This window comes from Xyrauchen texanus, chromosome 8 (genome assembly GCF_025860055.1).
Source record: "Xyrauchen texanus isolate HMW12.3.18 chromosome 8, RBS_HiC_50CHRs, whole genome shotgun sequence".
NCBI lineage: Eukaryota > Metazoa > Chordata > Actinopteri > Cypriniformes > Catostomidae > Xyrauchen > Xyrauchen texanus.
Window position 1 is genome coordinate 11,284,253 of NC_068283.1, and position 17,200 is coordinate 11,301,452.

The 17,200-nt window shown below is 39.0% G+C and overlaps 1 protein-coding gene across 1 annotated transcript in view; it reads left to right on the forward strand.

Moving 5' to 3' along the window:
* The first annotated feature begins 4,359 nt into the window (after positions 1 to 4,359).
* hs3st3b1a (heparan sulfate (glucosamine) 3-O-sulfotransferase 3B1a) overlaps positions 4,360 to 17,200 on the forward strand; it is a 41,491-nt gene continuing 28,650 nt past the window's right edge. The window contains exon 1 of the mRNA XM_052132838.1: positions 4,360 to 5,087. Coding sequence (XP_051988798.1) covers positions 4,591 to 5,087 — 497 coding nt within the window. The 5' untranslated portion in view covers positions 4,360 to 4,590. The remainder of the gene's footprint in view (positions 5,088 to 17,200) is intronic.

Sequence of the window (17,200 nt, forward strand, 5' to 3'; positions counted from 1 at the left end):
TTTGGGATCAGTGGAACACATGTTAACATGGTACAGTTACAGATATTTGATTGAGGGAGATATACAAGACCACGAGTCCTTTGATGTTTTAACTGAACAGCTCATAAATCCTTTTGCAAACACACACAGTCAGGTTGAGTGGTGTGTGTGTGTGTGTGTGTGTGTGTGTGTCTGTGCATCACGAAGCATAACTTACTGCACTGATTTGCCCATATGGTCTTCCGGATGCTGGAGCAGTCTACGGTCGACATCACTGCACTCCCACCCCTCAGGTGTCTTTTGTTCCCACCATGTCGTCTCCTCCTTTCTAGTCCCCAAGATACTTTGAAGTGCCAATCAAGTATAAAGGAACCGCTCACAAAGGACAAACTGCCAGCACAGAATAAATTACTTTTCGGCTTTTCTCTTTATCTATCTCTCTATGACTTTGTGTGCATTTTTTTTTGTAGTGCAAAGGTATGTGTGACCACACCTTATGTCAACTTGTTGGTAGTAACCCAAAAATGGGTTGCAGGTCTTTACTGAAAGGGTCACAGAAAGCAGGAAAATATTATGCTAAATGCATTTATTAAATTGCAACTAGTTGCAATTTAATAATTGCATTTAGCATAATGTTTTCCTGCTTTCTGTGACCCTTTCATTTTTGGGTTACTATCAATAGTTAGTATAGCGAAATAAATAGGCTTATTACATGGTGCTCTGGAGTACTCTACTCTGATTGGTCAATGGCGCCATCTAGCGGTCTTATATTTCTAAATAAAAACCGCACATCCACATGTCAGACCATTCACCCAGATATTGCAAGTCATCTTTTCTATATCTAGGCATCTTTTCTGCAATCTCTCACTGATTCTGAAGATAAGGGACAAAACACATCTTTCGTACAAAAGTTCTCTATGTTAAAAATCAAGAAATTCATACTTCTTAAAATACAGAAAAAGTTCATGCGAAAGGAAATATGTATACTTAGGGTAATTATTACTACTTATATTTTTTAATAATTTCATTATAATCTTTTAAAATGCATGCTCTATACTTGAAAGCACAGGGGTCACAATCTTAAACTGCCAAAGTGCTTAAAAATGCAATAAATTCATCAATATAAAATTTAAAGTATGGATCTGTTAGATATCAAACAATACATAAATACAATTATATTTTTAATAAATAAACGGTATCAAAGTTGTGTCCTCACTTTGGATCGACTCATTTTGTATATAATCCTGAATAAATCACACAATGTCATAGTCTGCTATAACTCTGAGGACCCCTTTCCCACTTGCTGCTTATGGTGTATGCAAAAGTACGAAGTTTAATATTTTTTTCATATTTTAAGCAATCAAAGTTTAAGTCTCTGTGGTCACAGCTACAACATGTCATCTCCATAATCCCATTATGATGATTTCTGTTAAGAATTGTGGAATAATGTTGGCATTGTAGTGTAGGTTATATAGGCAGCTGAGGGAAACAAACATAATGGTTTCAGAGTTAAACACATGTTTAAGTAAGAAAAATATGTAATTTTGTCAACATTTTCAGAATAGTGTGAAAACAATTTTTTTATAGAATATATTTGATCACTTAACCCTTTTACTGCACACCATTATTAGATAATCAAAGACTTTATGCTATTTTTTGGATGGATCAAATTAAAATGTCATGCTTTTGTGTCTGACTGAGTTGAATCAAACCAAAGTAAGATGTAAGGTATGAAGTGAATTAATGTCAATTTTCAGAAAAAAGCTTTTTTTATACAAACTAATTACATGGTTCATTAGCTGTTAACCTTTGTCTAATATATCCATTGCAAAGTGATTTAATATTCCACAATTTCTTTTTTTTTTTAACTCAATCTGTTTCATGAGCATTTATTTATTTATTTGGCAAGTAGTTTTTTAATGAGCTGGATAATGAGCTGTCAGACAGTCATTCATTACAAAATAAACATCAACAGAACTCCAACGCACACCGAAGAAGCATTTCAGCTGTTTCTTTTTCTTCAAAGTTTTTTTTTTGTTTTTAAGCAGTTAATTATTGTCTGAATATTTAACCATCGGAAGTTACAAGAGACATTTGGAAACCAAAATAATTTCCTATTCAGTATATTTAACATGCTATGTTAAAAATGTTGCATATTTTTGTGCCAATGCAATTCATTGTAATATTAATACATTTTAATGGAATGTTTTTTTATATTTATACACAATTGTGGTACTGTGTTGGGTCGCCACTTAATGCCCAATGATCTGCAATCTGAGAACCATGCTCCGGTCTTTGTTGAATGCATACAATTATATTTCAATTATATTTCCTGTAGATTTTGTAGATCATGCAACAAATAAGTATTACTGTAAATTTGTCTTGATCTTACACAGAGTGTGAAAAAGATAAGATATCAACAAAGTCAACTAATGCACCAACCTTCTCTTACATAACTTTATGTAGGTGAATATAATATTAATCGTAGCTTTAAAGAGGCAAACTTCATTGCTTAGAACACATGCAATTGTTTGTCTGGTTGCTTTTTGTTTGTGGAGGGCATGCTCTGACAGGAAGCAAACTTGTCTCACTACTGATACTAGTGCATGCAGGAAGTATAAATATAGGCTACACATACACTCCGTGTGGTAGATGAGATAAAGAGATTAATGGGCAGTGGCTGTGTGCTGCTCAAGATCTGACTGACATGGCAGCTCTGGAGTAATCCTGATAATCTGGTAGAATGCTAAAAGTGATAGAGGTCCAGGGCCCCTGACCTGAGGCCAAACACACACACACACACACACACACACACACACACACACACACACACACACACACACACACACACACACACACACACACACACACACACACACACACAGTTCTCAAGTTCAAATGTGTCTCTTTTAACTTTGCCTCCCCACTCAACATGTCTTAGAATAACATCATCTACACCCAGCATCTTTTTCATGTTAAGTGTTTGGTGCCATTGTGACATGTTTACAGCCACGAGCAAGAAACAAGCAGCGGGAGTTTTACAAACATCTGCTGGATTTGTGCCTACACAATTCTGCATCGTGAATATGCCATGAGACGACAGTGAAAACAACTGTTGTTCATTATATGGCACAACTCGTGGCATGGATGATTGGTTTATGTTGCTTTAAATCATCCTTAAAGTCTACCTCGAGAACTTCCTTGAAATCAGATATGCGCAAAGCTGGATATTCTCCTTTCTTTTAGAGATGCATTTACCAGTGTAGTTTTCAAAGCAATAATGGCAAGAATGACATGTTTATCTTTACATCCTTGTAAAATGTTGTTAAAGACAGAGGAACAGCTGTCATGGCTCATGATTCTTTATAATTCTCTTTTATGTTTTTATCATATAATGATCGCAAATTTTATTACATTTTGTTCTATTTTCTGTTGTGGAGACTTATGCTACTCTCCCCAATCCACACACAACTTACCACATGCCCCACTGAGAGCGAGTACACCTAACCACAATTACAAGGAGGTTACCCCATGTGACTCTACCCTCCCTAGCAACCGGGCCAATTTGGTTGCTTAGGAGACCTGGCTGGAGTCACTCAGCACACCCTGGATTTGAACTCGCAACTCCAGGGGTGGTAGTCAAGAGTCAATACTCGCTGAACTTCCCAGGCCCGACAAATATAATATTTAAGCAAATGGTTTAATTAAATTAATTGAATAAATTATTTTAAATATTTTTTTATCATATAAATATAATATAAAAAATGATATAAATTTGAATACTATATAAAATATGTATTTTTTCAATGTTAATAATATTACTTTTTAGTATTAAATTAATTTAAATGTGTGTTAAAAGTGTGTTTTATAATTATTATTTTTAATTATAATTTAATTTAATTATTAAAATTAAATGTATGCTTTATACTTACTAAACTGTATTGTTTAAAACTTATAAAAAAGTTAATATTCCTAATTAATTTTTATTAAATAATTTCTATTTTTAATTCATAATAGCTTATGTACACTATTATCATACAGCTGAAATGCAGAAATCTTGAAAATAGACAGATTTATTTATTTTTTTGTATTTGAATGAAAACATTTATACAGTGTAGATTTTTCATTATTTAGTATTAAAGTAAATTAAATTAGAAATATTTTGAAACATCGATTAGATACCATATTTGCATTTGTGTAAATGAAATGTCCCGAATAAAGTCAAGGTTTCAATCAATTGTTGCTGAAAGACTTGGGCATTTCGAGTATGATAGATGTGCTCTGATTTGTCAATCCTGCTGCCAATCACACGCCCCTCTCATTTAAATACTGTGCAGGCCGCTGGTTCATCCAGATGACACAGTTACCAGCGGGAGGCGGTGTAGTAATGCGCAAACACACGCTCGTGCCAGTGTAACAGCTATGACTTTCCACATCTCCAGCTCTCTCAGTGACACCAAAATGAAATGAATTCAGCATCTGCCGGGTATTCATCCTCTTCTTTTCCCTCTTCTGCGGAGATGCCTGCACGTTACAGGGATTTATGCGGAGGAGCATGTAACTTTGCCAATATGCCCTATTGGACATTGGTAGTATACACCTTAGAGTCCTATGGAATATAGTGCGCTTTGCCACACTTCTCCGCCGGTGAAAAATAAACTTTTTGTGTTGTGCATAATGCTGTCACTGTGGGTGTACATGCTCTACTGCTGCGTGGGTTACTGCTCCACCACACCGACTTTTATGCTTGATGAACGGAGCAGGAGGATGCCGCCACCCAGAGCTCTCCAGAACCAGCCTGAAGATCCGGAGGTGATCCTCAAAAGCCAATCCAGGGACTTATTAAACAACGAGAGTGATGCTGATAGCAGAGGAGATGGCTGGGAGGAAAATAAGGTCGATGTGACTTATGACGAGGACTCTGGAGTGACAGGTGCCCCGAACGGGTCCGAGACCAAAAGGTTGCCTCAAGCAATAATTATCGGGGTGAAGAAGGGAGGAACGCGCGCACTGCTGGAGTTTCTGCGCCTCCATCCGGATATCCGCGCGGTGGGAGCGGAGCCGCACTTTTTTGATCGCAACTATGAGAAAGGACTCGAGTGGTACAGGTGAGTTTATCCACACCCTAAAAACCTCGGGTGGAATCAGAGCAAACAGTATAATGAGAGCTGTTATTGATACGGGTTTTCGCACCATTATTTTAAAAGTGGATTAAGCATTATTTCGTAATGATCGGAGAATTTGGTCACCTGTGCAGATTGAATTTATAGAATACTTTGAGAAAACAGAAAACCAATCAATAGTCTTTAATTATACATTTTATTTTTGTTAGTTATTTTCCATATTGCCTAAGCATCAATACACAAAATGTGACAGAAAATAAGAAATTAATTTATATATATATATATATATATACATACATACATACACATATATATACATACATACATTGTACAACATAAAATAATAGGCTACTGAGAGATAATAAAGAGGCCTATTTTTTTTCTAACAATAAGTTGACATTTGCTAATGAGGTTTATAATGAATAAACTGAGGAATCTTTGTCCTATTGGTTTCAGTTGCATGTACTGTAAGAAAGAATATTAAGATAATTATCTAGTATTAATGATCATCAATTAAAAAGTTATGATTTCTGCTGGTTGTCTTTTAGTCAGTTTGGTTGGCAGAAAATTGATCCAAATGGTTTCCATGTTAATAATATTTAGTATGAGGGAATTTTAGACCAGGGGTTTTCAAACTTTTTGATGATTTATGATCCCAAAATATAAAGAGAGCTATATATTTTCAAATATAAAGACCCATTAACTATGTGATATTTTAAAGACAACATGTTGTTTGCAAAATGTAAATAATTTGCTTTACTATTTTCATTGTACTAAATCCTAAAGACAGAGTTAATATTTTCCAATAAGACATATATTTTATGAAGTTGACAGTATATCTTTTTTTTCCTGTTCACTATTAGAGTCATTTTAGGTGTATATAAACCTGAGGAGACAGGTTTATCTGTATTGCACTTTTCACAATAATCTTTTGTTCCGAATAAGTTTTACAGAGAATATAGCTTTACAAACCCCAATGAGCAAGCCAAAGTTGGCAAAGGTGAGAAGAAACTTCCTAGAAATTTACTAAAGTACAATCTGGAGATATTGCAAAGAAAGACAGATAAACAGTTAGAAATATCATTTTTTTAAATCACAAAGCTATAGAGAAATAGCAATTTGTTGAGTGAGAACATGCAGTTATCCACAGTTCTTGTGGGAATAAAATATTTCCAGCCAGTCTGGGAAGTTTGGGAATGGTGAACTAGACATAGATAAAATGTGCTCAATACAAACAGCCTAAATAAACATTATGCTCTCTGCTTGTGTAACACCCCTCATAGTCAGGTGAACTTGCACAACTTTATCAATCATTGGGAGTTAGTTTGACCCTAACCCTTGATTCCTGGTATTTTTATTCTTTCACCAAATAGCAATATCGTGAATAATTATAAATTAGCAATTAGCTATACATGTCTTTCCATTATGTGGATTACATGTGATAGTCAAGAGTTGGTTTGGCAAGTTGTAGTCTCGCTAAGACGTTGACAATCATCATGAAGTCTGATCCACTTTGAATTCATTTCGGCTATGAACTTTGACAGGAAAAGACCATTGGTTCAACATGTGAAGCTACCAACCACAGTTCATTTTGTTCTTTTAAATGCAATTTCTCTGTTTATAACTAGATGATAGACTGGTCTGGATAAATATTCAAATAATGGCTAAATTTGTCAAACCTCCTAGATGTTGCATATTAATTCAAGCGATCTGATTCCTGCATGTTATTTTGTCAAGTTGTAACGCTTTTTTTAATCAAAAAGGGGCCGGATAGCTTGCCTAAATGGTTGTAGTCAGGTGTAAGCAAAGACTCACAAGACATAACTGATATTCCACCAGGGTGATTTATTATCAGCGTCGTCGGTCCCACGCACACATGGGCTGTTTGCAAAACACACAGCTAAGAACAACTGCGTTACTGAATAGAAATAAAAGCAGAATAAGAGCAACAGAAATATAAAACGGGCCTGCACGCATACATGCGATGTTTACAGCTCGTGCTTCTCATATCGACTGCCCACTCTGAGTGAGGGAGTACCAGAGTACATTTCATCCTAAAGGTGCCGTACCTAATTGTACTTGTTACAGATTCCCCCCTGTCAAATAAAGGCTGACCCCAGCCGTACACAACCAGGGAGCCTGACTGTTTCACTTAACAACCATACATACATGCCACAGTTGAAAAGCTGTTACAGGGTGAGAAAAACAAAAATAAAGCACAATACATTGCACTTAAGTTCAATAAAACAAAACAACTGTGTGCAACACCCACATATGGAATACATTGTTTTTTCCCTTTCCCTTTTTTTTCCCCAAAACATCAAACCTTGAACATGTCAATAAACAACAAGTGACAAACAAAACCATTGTTTCATCTCTCCTTACTTAACTTCAATCTTGCGTGTATGATATGGGTTAGTCCACCTATTAACTGTCCAGTCAGAAGTAATTCTTGGGTTCTGTCTCGGTCTCAAGTTATAACGGTCAGTACCCTGGAATGGGTCATTTGTATCAGAGCACTCTGTGTCTGTAAAAACAGCACCATCAAGTGTCTGTTCAGGTAAGCTTTCGGTGTAAACGTCATTGGGGAGTTCGGTCAACCAGTCTCCAGCAACACTTAAGGCAGTATTATCAGATTCTCTAGCCCCGTTTTGGATAGAGGCTCCTTCATCCCACGATTGTCCATTGTCACAATCATCAGGGAGTTTCTGTTTGGACAAAGCAGTATTCCATGAGTGAAAGGGCTGAAGGTTCACAACGTGAAACACACCAACATCCTCTCCAGTATCGACTTTTTCCAGCCTGTAGTTGACATCAGACAGTACTTTTGAGACCCTGTATGGACCAGAGTATACTGGAGCCAGCTTGGCTGTAAAGTGCTATTGCATTAGACTTCGGGTGTGTTTTCACTCTAACCAGATCATCCACAACATAAGAAACCGAACGCCGTTTTAGATCATAGTATCGTTTCCTACGTTTATGTCCTTCCTCTAGAGCTACCCTGGCGTGATCATGAGCGTCTTGTAAGGAAGCTCTCAAATTCTCTGGGTATGTTACCTCCGGGTCATCCACTCCATCAACATTCGGTTGTGTGACCAAATCAAGTGGAGTCTCAAGCTCACGTCCATACAACATCATTGACGGTGACAGGCCTGTACTCTCATGTGGCGCAGTACGAAGAGCGAAACATATCTGAGGTATGTATCTGTCCCATGAGGTGTGTTTGTCCCCCACGTATGCACGAATGGCTGTTTTCAAGGTACGGTTCACCCTTTCTGTAGCGTTTGTCTGTGGGTGATATGCCGTAGTCAACCTGTGTTCTGTACCCAGGGTGGCCACCACATCCTCGAAGAGGTTACTCACAAATGGCATACCACGGTCTGAAATCAGGTAAGTCGGTGCACCGTGTCTGGCAAAGATTTCGCTCAGCAACTTACTTGCAGCAACTTGCGCTGTCGCTGTTCGGACTGCATTTACTTCTACCCACTTCGAGAAGTAGTCGACAAACACAAGGATATATTCATTTCCAGTCTGCGTCCGAGGGAGAGGGCCCACAAAGTCTACTCCAGTGTATTCCCAGTGTTTTTGTGGTTTGATTGGGACCATCAGACCCGCTGGTTTCTTTTGACTAGGCTTTGTCAATTGACACACGGAACATGAGGTAACGTATCTCTTCACATCCTCTGTAATTTTTGGCCAGAAGAACCTAATCTTTAGTCTGGTCAATGTTTTGGTAATTCCGAGGTGTCCAGCAGTAGGGTGGTCATGGTAGTATTTTAACAAAGTACCTCTGATGGATGTAGGCACGTAGAATTTGAGCTGTTTCATTGGATGTAGTCCACAAGTCACTTTAGAGTCTCTGACGTACAGCAAACCCTTGTGAATGACATACTTTTCATCCACATCCTCTTTTCTGGCACTGTTAAGGGCACATAAAAGATCACTGACCACTGGGTCATTTTCCTGTAATTGCCTCAACTGTGCTTTGTCTGTCAGCACGACTGAGGACAGGCTACGGAGATCCATCCCCCCAATGATTGCATAATCTGGCAGAATGTCTATTGGGGCAGCCTCGCATTGAATCGGGTTGCGAGACAAAGCGTCGGGGACCTTGTTTTGAACACCTGGCTTATGCACAATACTAAAATCAAAGTCCTGCAGGCGTAAGGACCATCTCGCTAGACGTCCTGAAGGGTTTGGGCGGTTCATCAGCCATCTCAGGCTATTATGGTCTGTGTAGACCGTTACATGGAGGCCCTCTACATAGGGTCTAAAGTACTCCAGAGCCCAAATCACTCCTAAACATTCCTTTTCAGGCGTCGAGTAGGGTTTCTCAGCCTTGTGTAGAGTTCTGCTTGCAAAAGCTACAACAACCTCCCGTCCCATGTCGTCTTTTTGCATTAGGGCCGCACCAAGACCCAGGTCGCAAGCGTCTGTGTGTACATAGAATGGCCGTGTGAAATTTGGAAAACATAAGATTGGTGCTGACGTGAGACACTTTGTCAAGAAATCCATAGCAGCCTGGCAATTTTCGTCCCAGCAGAACGGTGTTTCTTTCGGGTGAGGCGGAAAAGTGGTTCCGCTTTACTCGCATAGCCAGGGATGAAGCGTCGATAATAGCCCGTAAGGCCAAGGAATCCTCTGACATCCTTTGTGTCTTTTGGTGTTCTGAACAGAGTCACCGCCTTTACTTTTGCCGGGTTTGGTGATATACACTCTGGTGTGACACGGTATCCAAGGAATATGAGCTCACTTAGACAGAACTGACATTTGCTCAGCTTTAGAGAGAGACCTGCTGTCTGCAGTCTTAACAGAACTTCCCGAAGGTCTTCAAGGTGTTGTTCAAAGGTCGGTGAAGCTATTACAATGTCGTCCAAGTACACTGCACAGCATTTATAAGTCAGGCCAGCGAGGACAGTGTTCATGACCCTTTGAAATGTAGCGGGGCATTGCTGAGCCTGAAGGGAAGGACTTTGAACTGAAATAGGCCACAGTGAGATATAAAAGCCGTTTTTGGTCTAGACTTTTCCTCAACGGACACTTGCCAATACCCTCGAGATAGATCCAGAGTGGTAATAAATTTTCCACGGGACAGAAAGTCTAGTGATTCATCCACCCGGGGTAGAGGATATGAATCTTTCAGTGTGAGCTGATTTAGACCCCTGTAATCAACACAGAACCTGGGTTCTCCCCAAGGTTTCTTTACGATCACGACCGGCGCAGCCCATGGGCTTGATGACGGCTCAATAATTCCTTCCTCCAGCATTTGTTTTATCTGGCTTTCAATTATCTGCTTTTTCTCAGGGGAAGTACGGTAAGGTGGCAAATTTACAGGCTTCGCACTACCGGTGTCGATCATGTGCTCTGCCATTGACGTATGGCCCAAGTGACCATCAAACATGCACCAAAAATCTTCCACCAGGGCAAGGAACTGAGCTTTTTGTCCCTGTCCTAAACATGCCTCCTCGACTTTCCCATTTAAGTCAGATTTTTGGACACCCATGAACATCATGCGCCCTACCGCTGTAGTCTCTATCCATTCACCCGCTAGTTCATGTGGTTCTGGCGCACTAGTGTCACATAAGGTTACTGTCCTGGAGGGAATATGAATGTTGACTGCAGCTCTTAACATGAAATCCATCCCTAAGATAAGGGGTGAAGCGAGATCAGGGACAATAACAAATCTATGGTAGAACCGTTTTCCATGGAATCCAATATTCAGCCAAATGATGCTGGTTGGGCTGCAAGTTGCTCTGTTAGCTAATTGAATGGGGGGCGATAACCAAGGGTGCACTTTTTCAGAGCTTCCTGGAATGCCAGAAATAATATTAGTCCCAATTGCAGAAAGGGAAGCGCCTGTATCAAGAGCTGCATCAAATGCTCTGTTGTAGAGGTTTACTTTGACAATGAATGGGGTGTTCCAGAAGGAAGAAGAAGCCGGGTCTTCTACATGACCCAGGACGAGTTGCTCAAGTGTGGACACCGGAGAATGTTGGGGCATATTTACCTTCTGGAGGAAGGATTGCCCCTGTGAAATGTCCTTCCTCCCCTGAAGTTTCCCTTCTGCTGGTCACATTTATTTTCCTGCTCACCCCTGTTGTTGTTGCTTTGGTTCTCGCTACTCTGATTACAGCCTGGCGTTCCATATCCTCTTTGTAAGTTCTGCTTTGCAACACCCGGGAAAACATCTGCTTGTGGCACAAAGCTACAGTTCAGACAATTTCGGGACGTAAAACCAGGTTTAGAGCATTTAAAGCAGTAAAGTTCACGTGCTTTTTCCTTCATTGGAAGCTGGGGCTCATTATGGCTGTTTGGGCCAAGAACAGAATGGAGCTCATGTGCCCGCATCAGGAGGTCAATGACTGATGTGATCTCTGTACCATAAATTGCGACTCTGTATCGCTCCAATGCATGCTTACAAATCAGTTCAATTTGATCTTGTTCTGTTGGGGGAGACTTCAGCTTTTTGAATTCGCTCAATAGATGCGCTACAAATGTTGGAAAAGGCTCATCAGGCGCTTGAACACGGTCAAGGATGCCTCTCAAGATGTGCTCTTGATTGTCCGATGGAAGGAACGCACTTTTAAATAGCGCGCGGAATTGTGTCCAGGCTGTTATGTGTTCACTCAATACTGAAAACCATTTCCTGGGCTCTTTGGCTAGGAAGCGAGGTAATTCAAGAAGGATCTGGGCGTCACTCAGCCCCAAAGAGGTTCTGTATACATCCACAAGCTGAAGCCAATCCTCAGGCTGAACTTTTCCATCCTCTCCAAACATAGGGGGCTCAAGTTTTGACTGATTCAAGACTGAAGCTAATGCTCTAGTTGTGCTATTAAGCAGTGAAGAAGTGTGAGAAATGTCTGTTGCATTTTCATGTGCGATGTTGCAATCAATGGCTGTCGCTGAAAGTTTTGGCATGACGTGAACAGGTTGGGCCTGGGCATATGGAGTGGAAGAGGCAATTGGATCATTACGTGCAGGTAAGCGGTTTGAAGCGGCTGTGAACATGTTTTGAGTGTAATCGTCAATAATACCTCTCTGCAGATCAAGGGACTCCTTTAAGCATTTTCGCAGCACTGCTACTTCAGTCTTTAACGACTCAACCTGTGTCTCCAGACAAACAGTTGGCTTTGGTGCTCTCCTCCTAGGCACAGACTCAAAAGGTAAAGTCAGGTCAGTCATATCTGCCATACCATGTGTGGCCATTGTATTCAATATAGGCAATATTAGATCAGCTTGGTATGCAGTAAATACGGTAAAACAGTAAATTATACAGTTTTCAACAAAGGTCAACAATTGTCACCACTTTCACATTATGACAATAATGATGGAAGCAAAATAGTCTTAATTATATTTGCACTCTTCAACCTCAGAACATAAAAAAAACGTAGAAATAACCCAGTTTACGTTTCTCTTAATGAGTCAGAAACATCTTTACAACCATATAACAATTTTTTTTTTTTTCCACAAAGGAATCCTAAAACATCATGTGAGCTTTCATGGCAAACCTGTTGAACAGTTCTGATGATGCTGTGCACGCAACTTCAGTTCGAATCCCGGTAAGATTCAGATGAATCAGTCAATTGGTCAACCGCGAAATAAGATATACAGTCAGTTGCACGGTCTTTGTCCAAACCTTCAATGGTCTATGGTCCAAGCTAGAACACGTTTTTTTTTTTTTTCAGTTGAAACTCTTGAACGGTTTTATTGAGTCGCTGGTGAATGACTCCTTTCACGATCCGAAACAAATCACACGTGCCAGAATGAATCTCACGTGTCCGTGCACAAATTATCCGCGTGCTTGTCGGAGCTTCGGCGTAAATCCACAACGAAAGATAATATCCTCGATCGACAATTCCAAAGGTCCAATCCGAGGCCAGAGACAAAATGTTCGGGCGCCACTTGTAACTCTTTTTTTAATCGAAAAGGGGCCGGATAGCTTGCCTAAATGGTTGTAGTCAGGTGTAAGCAAAGACTCACAAGACGTAACTGATATTCCACCAGGGTGATTTATTATCAGCGTCGTCGGTCCCATGCACACATGGGCAGTTTGCAAAACACACAGCTAACAACAACTGCGTTACTGAATAGAAATAAAAGCAGAATAAGAGCAACAGAAATATAAAACGGGCCTGCACGCATACATGCGATGTTTACAGCTCGCGCTTCTCATATCGACTGCCCACTCTGAGTGAGGGAGTACCAGAGTACGTTTCATCTTAAAGGCGCCGTACCTAATTCTACTTGTTACAAAGTCTTTCTAGGTTTCTGTGCACTATTCATCAGATAGTAAGTGAACGGACTGTTGGCCTTCTGTAGTTGCTGTCTGAGTCTGAGATTTAAACACAAATTATACCTTGGTTTTGACGTGAATATTTAGTGTATGCATACAGTCTTAGCTTTAATTAGCCTTTCAAATTATACTCCAATTGACTGTGCGCGCATACACAGGCGGTTGGCACATGTCCGCTATGACTGCCATGAGTTACTGGATTGTTTCTCTTCTGGAGTTTAGACCCATAAAGATGTCTTTATATTCCTTCGAGTTCTACAAAGGCAGTTAGCTCCAGACCTCCTCACTCACACGCTCTTGATGTGCACGTCCACTGTTGTTGTTTCCAACTTCGTCTCCTGTTGTTTAGCGTGATTACATCTTCTTGCACTTCTCTGAGTGCTGCCCCCTTGTGGACCCACTAATCAGTACAAATAATTCAAGGCACATGCGCATTCTGCACGTTCAGAGATGCACGGTTTGAAAAATCTGTCTGCACTCATTCAGTGCTTGTGCACTCTGCTGACTGAAGTATACTTTGGGCTTATGCCAGTTGCAAGTTTACTTGCATTATGTCAGCATGGCAATATTAAAAGGGTAGGTTTAAAAAATTTATAGATCCATTGAAGGTTGTTGAATCATGTGTACCCAGATATAATGATAAAGTACCAGTATGGAGCCTAAATTGGGTAGTGTGCTATTTTGAACTTTTGCAGGTCACTGCATTTCGTTGTCTTTGTACTTGAACTCTGCACAATGACAATAAAGTTGAATCTAATCTAATCTAATCTAAAGACAGCTTTTAGTAAACGTACTAAGACTTTAGGGTAGCACAAACATAACAGATTTTATTGTGCTCTACTACCAGTTGTATCCATTTGTCCCAAAGTGACAAATTCAAATAAAACTATATGAAAGCTGTTCCATATAAACAACAATCACAGTTTTGCATGTACTCAAAATGTCCCCCCATTCTGATGGACCAATGAGCAGAGGAAGATGTATCCCAAAGATTAGGTTTGCCATTGTTCTAGCTGGTATTGAATTTTCTATGGAGGAATTTGAGGACCCAGTTCCTTCACCATCACAGTGACAATACAATAAAGTGGCAAAGAGCAGGATGAGCTCCTTTCACAGCAGACTAATTGTGAAGCAGAAACATGGAGAGAGAGCATGTAACTCCAGGTGGCTGAAGTACTGAGCTCTGCTGCTCTGTTAGCCCAACACTGAGGTGGCGTCCATGTGCTCCCTTTGGTAGGGTTTAGAAGGGTGACTGAGCACAGCAGGGCTTTATAACTGTACATGCAGCTTGACTTTACACACAAAGCTTTTGAAAGAACAAGAAGGCATAGTGAATTAATTGAGCAATGTTATATTGGCCATTCATTTGTTGATCTTTAAGATTTAGTTTGTAATTTTGAAATATAGAAGTGCATGGTACGGTTTTTAGTGAATACTCCTAGAAGTTTCAGTAATCGAAGAGTACAAGAAATATACTTCTTAAGGTCTTAAAAGACAACTTGAAATCAAAATGTGACCTATAAAGGCCTATAATGTACAGTAACATAGTCAATATTCAAATTATTGGTATTTTGTTCAAGATTAAAGAAATAGTTAATTAAAAATAAAAATTCTCTTATAATTTACTCAGATGTGTATGACTTTATTTCTTCAGAAGAACACAAATTAAGATTTTAGAAGAATATTTCTGCTCTGTACGTCCATATAATGTAAGTGAAGGGGTGCCAAAATGTTGACGCTCCAAAAAGCAAATAAAAGCAGCATAAAAGTAATACATACAACTCCAGTGGTTTAATCCATGACTTCAGAATTGATATGACAGGTGTGGGTGAGAAACAGATAAATATTTAAGTCAAATTTTTCTAGAACGTTTTCTCTCTGCCCAGTAGGCGATATGCATGAAGAATGTGAATCACCAAAAACACAAGAACAACAATATGAAAGTTAAAGTGGAGATTGACTGAGCAGGGAGGAGAATTAATAGTAAAAAAGGAATTTAATATTGATCTGTTTCTCACCACATCTAACATTTTGTTCTGAAGACATTGATTAAACCACTGGAGGCACATGGATTAGACTACTTTTGTGTTGATTTATGTGATTTGTGGAGCTTCAATATTTTAGCAGCGATTCACTTTCAATGTATGGACCAAAAGAGCTGAGATATTGTTCTAAAAACCTTAATTTGTGTTCTGCAGAGGAAAGAAAGTCATACACATCCGGGATGGTATGAGGGTGAGTAAATTAGGAGAGAATTTTCATTTTTGGGTTAATTATTTCTTTTTAAGCATGATGTAACCCCTGTACCAAAACAAATGTTCCCATGCCTACTCTAACTACTCTATTGTGCAGGACATGACATGCCAAGTGATCCTGCTTATTTAGCATTTTTTTGCATTTCTTGTATTGTTTGAACATGTTTTATGCACAACAATAACTCTCAGTCGGCATTAAGGGAAATTTAGACCCTACATATAAACTGATTTTAATGTAATTGTTTCATACATTATGATTTAAGATGGTGATCAGTGTATTGAAAATAACTTTTTAGTCTTTTCATTTATTTTTTGGAATCAGATTCATGTAGTGTTTATCATAGATAAGTGATGTATTTTAAAAGTTGGAATACATTGTTCATTATAATGGGGCATAGGTTTTGCAACTCGGTACTCCATACTTACTACTCATGAGTACTTTTAAATGAGCTACTCTTTTACTCTTACTTGAGTAGTTTTAAGGACAGGTACTTTTATTCTACTCAAACAAAATGTTTTGGGAAGTAACAGTACTTCTACTTGTTTATGATTTTTCAATACTCTTTCCACCCCTGGTAGTGGGTGAAATGCCCCAAATCCTTTCAGATTCCTTTGGGGAACATTGCTCTCAAAGTGCTGGATTATTTGGTGAAGCATCTCTTGGCAAATTGACAATTCTTGAATGATCCTTTCTCTTGAAGGACTAGGCTGTTTTTGGAGGCTCCATATACAGTATACAGCACTATGACCTTTACATCGCCCTGTTATTTCAACTCGTCAAATTGTTATTAGTCTTAAATTCCCCTGTCTCATCTTTTTTGGAGCGTATTACAATCAACTGATTTGAAATTACAGTACATTTAAAAAAAGAAAAACAATGAATTCACAAGGTAAAACATCATATAATATGTAGTTGTAGTGCTTTCAAAATAGCAAAGGGTGAATATAATTTACAAACCACTACATTTGATTTTATTAGCAGTTTTCATACTGTCCTAACTTTTATAGAATTGGGGTTGTACTTTTATGCTGACTTGTGTGATTGTCAAAATTTTGGTCACCATTTGCTTGCATTATATAACAAAAGAGCTAATATATTCTTTAAAAAAATTGTAATTTGTGTTCTGATGGAGAAAGAACGTCACAGACATCTGGGGTGGCATAAGGGTGACTAAATGATGAGAGAATTTTCATTTTGGGGTGAACTACTCCTTTTAATAATGAAAAACAACTGCAACACAGCTATCCCTTTGAAAGGATACTAAATCAGATATATTTTTAGAAAAGGACCTGCATGGTGAAAAGTCATCTGCAGCAATCATATTGCATCTTTCACTGACTCGGAACTAAATATTCTGGTTGTGTGATAGAGTTACAGGCAGTAGCTTGTTTGTGGATGGCAGATGCTGGCAGTCAATTGAAAGTGAGTCTATTGAGTGCAATGCTAATACAGTGAATGTTTCACTAGGGGATTTGTGGAACCCCTGAGGTTCTGCATTAACACCAGTGAGAAAGAGCAGGCGATTAGAGTGAATTGTGTTGTTTCTTTC